The sequence below is a fragment of the Diadema setosum genome, chromosome 12, assembly GCF_964275005.1.
Source record: "Diadema setosum chromosome 12, eeDiaSeto1, whole genome shotgun sequence".
Lineage (NCBI taxonomy): Eukaryota > Metazoa > Echinodermata > Echinoidea > Diadematoida > Diadematidae > Diadema > Diadema setosum.
This window is the reverse complement of record NC_092696.1, coordinates 13,245,318-13,251,317: the sequence shown is the minus strand read 5'-3', so window position 1 is coordinate 13,251,317 and position 6,000 is coordinate 13,245,318. Positions and strand designations below refer to the sequence as shown.

The window sequence follows — 6,000 nt, the reverse complement described above, 5'->3', positions numbered from 1 at the left end:
GAAGTTTTTCGTTGCGTCACACACTAACGAGATTCATCGATGCATTCACTCATTAATAAACTGATCAATAAGAAAAAAAAAGGACACGATGGCAACTCAAACAGATATAGAAAGTTTATACATACAATGTTTTACGCGTGCATTCACCCAAACCAATTCCACGTGCATGCAAAAACGAAGCAGATTCGCAAATACGCACAATTCTCTCTCCCCCCCCCCCCATATGTGGTTATTTCTTCTTCTTTTTTTATCCCCTCACCAATTTCGAAGCATGCGGTTATTTTTTTTTTTCATAACTTTAAGTAGACTCCGCACCTCGTGTTCGTTTCATATATAATCACATTTTAAAGCTCGCCGTGAATGGCGAGCAGTAAGCATCTGATGAACAGCAAAACAGTGGCAGAACAATTAACAATAAATCAAATGCAATAAATCATTGTCCCATTCAACTCAGAAGCACGCTGCATCTTCCATTTTACACGTGAAGAGTCCAGGGATGGCTTCCCGCTAATAACAATAATTATATGTTCGAAGATGTCGTACGTCAGTGGAAGCCTCTACCAGATGTTTAATTATCCCGTTGGGGGTGTGGCGCAGGCAATTACTTTTGTGTACGTGCTTTGATTGTTTTCATCATGCCACGCAAAAAAAAAAAAAAAATGCCCAATGGAAATCCGGTTCACCGTCCGAAAATAATGTTCCAGGTTGAAAATACAACCAAGGGTAGCCAACAATGAGAATTAGAAATTTAAGATTTCTTCCGCTGTTTTGTTGTCGCGTAAAAGGAATAGCGCAAGCTTAGCATCGCGCGTGTTCCTCGCATGAGAAGAGAGTAAAAATGAGGTGAATGTGTATGAACCTATGACAGAGCGCGCGCATGATCATTGAGCGCCCGTAACTTGCGAAGTACTGAGTACTAATACGAGTTTCTGACTAATTGTTCTCCCTACAACAGGAGAGGAACCCCTTTCATTTTCCGTCCATCAACTCCGGTAGAGAACAAGAGTGTCTTATATCTTGACACTTACGCAGACATCTCGGGTCTCTACAAGAGTTACACTAGGTTTCTGTTTATAAAGAGAGGGAAGAAATTAATCTAAAGCTATTCTTATCCACGGATGTGTTTCTGGGTATTTGATGAAACAACCTATCATAATGATAAATTGGATAGACAAAGGGTTAAGGGATTAAGGCCACGGAGAAAAAAAAATATTAGAAAAGATTTTGTTTGTCCTATAAGTTTTCTATTAAATTGGAAATGGTGGGTATGTTGTTTGCTTGCATCGTTGCGTTGTTGACGACTTCGTGCAAAAGTCACGTGACGGGGGAAAAGGACGCCATTGTTATCTCAAACACCACAGGTCGGATTGAGTTGTATATAGCGGCCCTGTTACCCCTCTCTAACCACGCCAGCTGGGCCGAAGAGTATGCCCGCCAGAGCAAGGTCGCCATGGAGATGGCCATCGAAGACATCAACAACCGAACCGACATCCTCCCCGATCATGAGCTCGTCATGATCACCCGCGACACGAAGGTGAGTGCGGCTCGACGTCCTTACGCTCTAACTTAACCATTGGTAATGTAATCATAGGCTGTTTGTATAATAAGGCAGTAACCGCTGCATGCTATAAGGATTACAACCACCACAATACGCTGTCATGCTGTCGGGTGGAAGCTCGGTGGTCTAGTGGAGATGACGCCTGTCCGAAGATCACGAGGTCGAAGGTTCGATCCTTCTCCGGTATATACGTTCATGATTTCTTCTATTTCAATTTCAATTTTCATATTTCTCACATTGAGCACAATAAAGTATATAGATACGAACACGATACAAAATGTAAATTAGATTGAACTTCATCGAAATGTACAAAAGTTTGTCCTGGTATAATCACAAGGTTTATACACGAGATTTGAACTATGGTCATAATGCGAGAAATATGACAGGGCCTGCGTAAAAGCAAGCTTGTGCAGCCGCAGGTCCAGTGATAAATCAGATTAGGGGAACTATGAAATGCAGATATTATGTAGCCCATACTATAACTGGGAGAACCGATGAAAACAGACGAAAAAAAAAATCCTATTAAATAAAAAATGCTACTAAATAAAAAAAAAATAAAAAAAAAATACAGACAGGCCACAACAACGACTGAGATTATAGAGATTCAAATGGGTGTGGAGGTATAGATAGTGGCGTAACGGTATGGCATGACTAAATAATTTTAATGTGTGATGATAAGAAATTTATCATGGATGCAAATAATACACACAAGGGCAGTGGATCTCAGGAGTCACATTCCAGCAGGGATCCTAAAACCAGGCCGAGTGACCATGGTAACCGACAGCTCCCACGCGATAATCGAGTGTAACAATATAGGTGCTTGAAGAGCGTAACAGGCAGACTGATCAAAGATATTGTATATGGTTAAGATCCCTCCGGACTACTAATAAAGGAAAGACAAGGGAGAGATTACAGAGCAACAAGTACTATACACTATGCATGTACAACACTGGCTCTACCTTAGAGCACATCATTAATGACAAAGTAACAAAAATATCAAACTATACATTTCTTTATAGAGTTATGAAATATCGAAGGCCAACCCATCCTCCCATCCCTCGTACAGACGTTTTACAATTTCTGAATTAGGATTTGGTCCATGTTGTAAGATAAATTATAAGAATTCAGTTGGCGCAATTAATGATAACGTTCGTTGAGTAGTACACAGCGGCAAAGAAAAGAATCATCCCAACCCCCTCAAAAGAGTTACTCATTATACCTTGTTACATGAGTTTATAGTAAAGCATGAACAGATGAAGTGAGTACTTGGGTACTCTTGAAAAAAAAAAAGAGAAACATGCACTCAACTCTGGCATTCTCCCTAATCAACCATTATAGATCAGAACACATCTGAGAGAGTGAGAGAGAGAGAGAGGCAGCAGAAAAGCTGTCAGGATTATAAAAGAACGAAATAATAGTGTTTCATGTAGAACATTATTAACCTACTGCTTTAATAAAAAAAAAAGCCTTTGTATGAAGTATGTGCCAGGATATTGCCTTTAGTGAATTTAGTACCAAATGGATCGTGCTTATGTTTAATGTGATAATAAAAAAACGGACAAGTTGACGTTTGTTCCACATACCCAAAAGATACTTTGAATACGGTATGACAGTCTTTCCTTTTTGAGAAAGACTGCTGCTGAGTCGCAGCTCAGCCGCAAAACTCGCAATCTCCGCAAGCAACAAGCCTGCTTCTAAATCAGCATGGCGGTCGGTCTACTTCTCCGACCCGTAACTGATAGTAGAACACTAGGAAATAGCAAATATCTCTACAAAATTATGATTCAGTTCTTTTTCACTATTATAATATATATAATTATGTGGGTATCAACACCGTTGAATACGATTAGCCAAAGAATATAAAACAATGACAATTGGCTAATACTGGCTACATGGTTACTACTTGGCTATATTATGGCTACTACTACACTGATCAATTCAGTGCTTATTTACGTCGATGAATATAGGGCACTTTTCAATCAGTTGCAATGAAAACATATCGACGGAAGAATTTTATTTATTTCAATTTCATGAATTCGAATGTCATGGTCCCTACATGAGACACCCGCAATTGAATGATTAGACTGTACTTTTGCTTATTTTCATTTTATCGACGCTAAAAGGCTTGAAATAAACAAAGGCATTTTGAATAGAGGACATGCAATCGACTGATTGCTGAATAAGGGACAAAATGACAGACAGACAGACGGATCAGAGGACGGGGTGAATAAGGGAGAAAGTATATGTGTAGGCTGTAAAAGAGTTTGTCTCTCTATCACGAGCAAGTGATTATATCTCGTGAAGAAAGATCGCCTCATGTTCAACTACCAAAACACACAAAAAACAACAACAAAAATCTCATGATCAGACGTTCCTAAATGATTATTCGTTATGATTAGTGAGGGCACTGTGGTTAGCCTGCGGGTAAGGCTCCCGACTCCCAGTGGGAGGAGGATTAGAAGTAAAATGCTGCCAAGTGCTTATGTCCGTGCATGGACAAGATGTTTTTGGCCCACTATCGAACTCGGCCCAGGTGTATCATAAGTGTGTACCTGGCAACGGTATAGGGTGATAACAATTGCAGGGCCCTCTGACAGAGCAGTAGCAACACTGAAGAGGCTACCTTGGATAAGAAAGACCACGTCATTATAGTTATCATGATTATTAGTCATTGCTGTAATTATTTTGATTGTCACAATACTATCTGCTCTGCAAATTCTTAAGAGAGTAGTGTTTGAAATGTCTGTTCCAGGGACGGGAGAAGGCCTGGGGATGAGGTAGGGCGGAGACAAACTTAGAAGAATATAGGTTATTTTTTTCTTGTACCATAAAGTGAATAACATGTCGGATAGTGTTACAGTTGTAGGGAGTTGCGTCCTCCCTCCCATTATACAAGAAGGCCTAAATTGGTCGTTTGCAAAGCTGGAAATCTATGAGAGTACTAATATTGTGCATCACTCTCAAGCACTTCAGCTGTGGTATGTACATTTTCAAGGGTTGATTTATCTTTCGTCTATATCGCTAGGGCTCGTCTGGAAGGGCCCTGAATCAGCTCTACGATTTGCTTCTCGGCAGACGCCAAATCATCGCCTTCGCGGGAACCATTGAGGCTGAAACCACCAAGATCCTGGCAGAAGTCACCGGTCAATGGGGCGTAATCCAGGTACCGTCCCCGCTGACTTTCCCCCTGTCCTCCAGCTGATACTAGGGAGCTTTAGATTTTAGACGCGCGGACGTTCAAAGAGAAAAAAAAAAACATGATCTGAGCGTGCGCAGTAACTTGATCCGCGCTACTGCGCACGCTCAGATCATGTTTTTTTTTTTTTTTTTCTCTCTTTGAACGTCCGCGCGTCTAAAATCTAATAAGACGAGGGGGTTGCCGTTCTAACTCCGTTTTGGAGTGGGTTCTTCTTCTTCTTCTTCTTCTTCTTCTTCTGATTAAGTCTGCCTCCTTCAATAGACTGAAGATTCTTGCAGACTGGTGCTATTTACATTATAATACAATTTATTTACAGATATTTACAAGCACATAGAAAATTTGACGAAAAAAACTACCCACTGCGATCAACCGTTAGACGGTTTCGAAATGATCCCACAGATGGCGCTGAAACAATTTCTCAAGACAGGGAATTCCAGTTCCTTACAGTTCTTGGGAAGAACGAATGGCGATGAGATTCAGTTCTCGAATATGGTACCTGACAGGAGTGTGGTTGCGAGGCTCTCGTTAACTGAGTAGCCTGTTTGATAATATAGTCCTGTGCTGAAAGAGGAGTGAGATTATTGTGTATTTTGTACATCATAATTAGCCTGTCAATGCGATGACTGATTAACGCAAACTTTGCATCCATCGTCATTGATTTAATCATCATCATACATGAATAAAGTTGAACCCAAACTGAAGAAAATTCAAACCACCTCAAGGTTGAACCCAGTTTCATATAATATGTCGTGTTAGACTGTGAATTTACATGTCAGTATAGCAGACACCTATCTAATAGCTAACTCTTATTTCTTGATCATGTTCTTACAGGACATTCGCGCTAAACATATAGAAGTTGCATACCGTAAAGACGTCACTCTAAAATGAGTTGTTGTTTTTTTGAGAGAGTATAATATCAAAAATAATAGCATAAATTCTTGTACCTTGCCAATTATAGACAATCAAAAGAATACATACATAACACAGTAAATTATAACTGGTCGAAATCTAAATCGGATTGTACAACGCGAGGTATGACGGAACTTACATAAAAGCAGTCTTTTTGGCATATGTAAAAGCCAGGTTTCAGCCAATCAAAGTTGGGCATTCATACTGTAGACTTACACGTATGTTTCGTTTTCTGACTTATTCCTGATACGACTTATGCGACATGGCCCTGGTTTGATTAGAATTGAACATGAATGTGTGTAATCAAATCATGAACCTATATATTTCACTTGAA

At 40.0% G+C, this 6,000-nt stretch overlaps 1 protein-coding gene across 1 annotated transcript in view; it reads left to right on the top strand.

The window, feature by feature from the left end:
* The first annotated feature begins 534 nt into the window (after positions 1 to 534).
* Positions 535 to 6,000, top strand: part of LOC140235728 (gamma-aminobutyric acid type B receptor subunit 2-like) — a 62,718-nt gene continuing 57,252 nt past the window's right edge. The window contains 3 exon segments of the mRNA XM_072315740.1: positions 535 to 611; positions 1,315 to 1,534; positions 4,584 to 4,721. Of these exon segments, the coding sequence (XP_072171841.1) occupies positions 535 to 611; positions 1,315 to 1,534; positions 4,584 to 4,721 (435 nt within the window).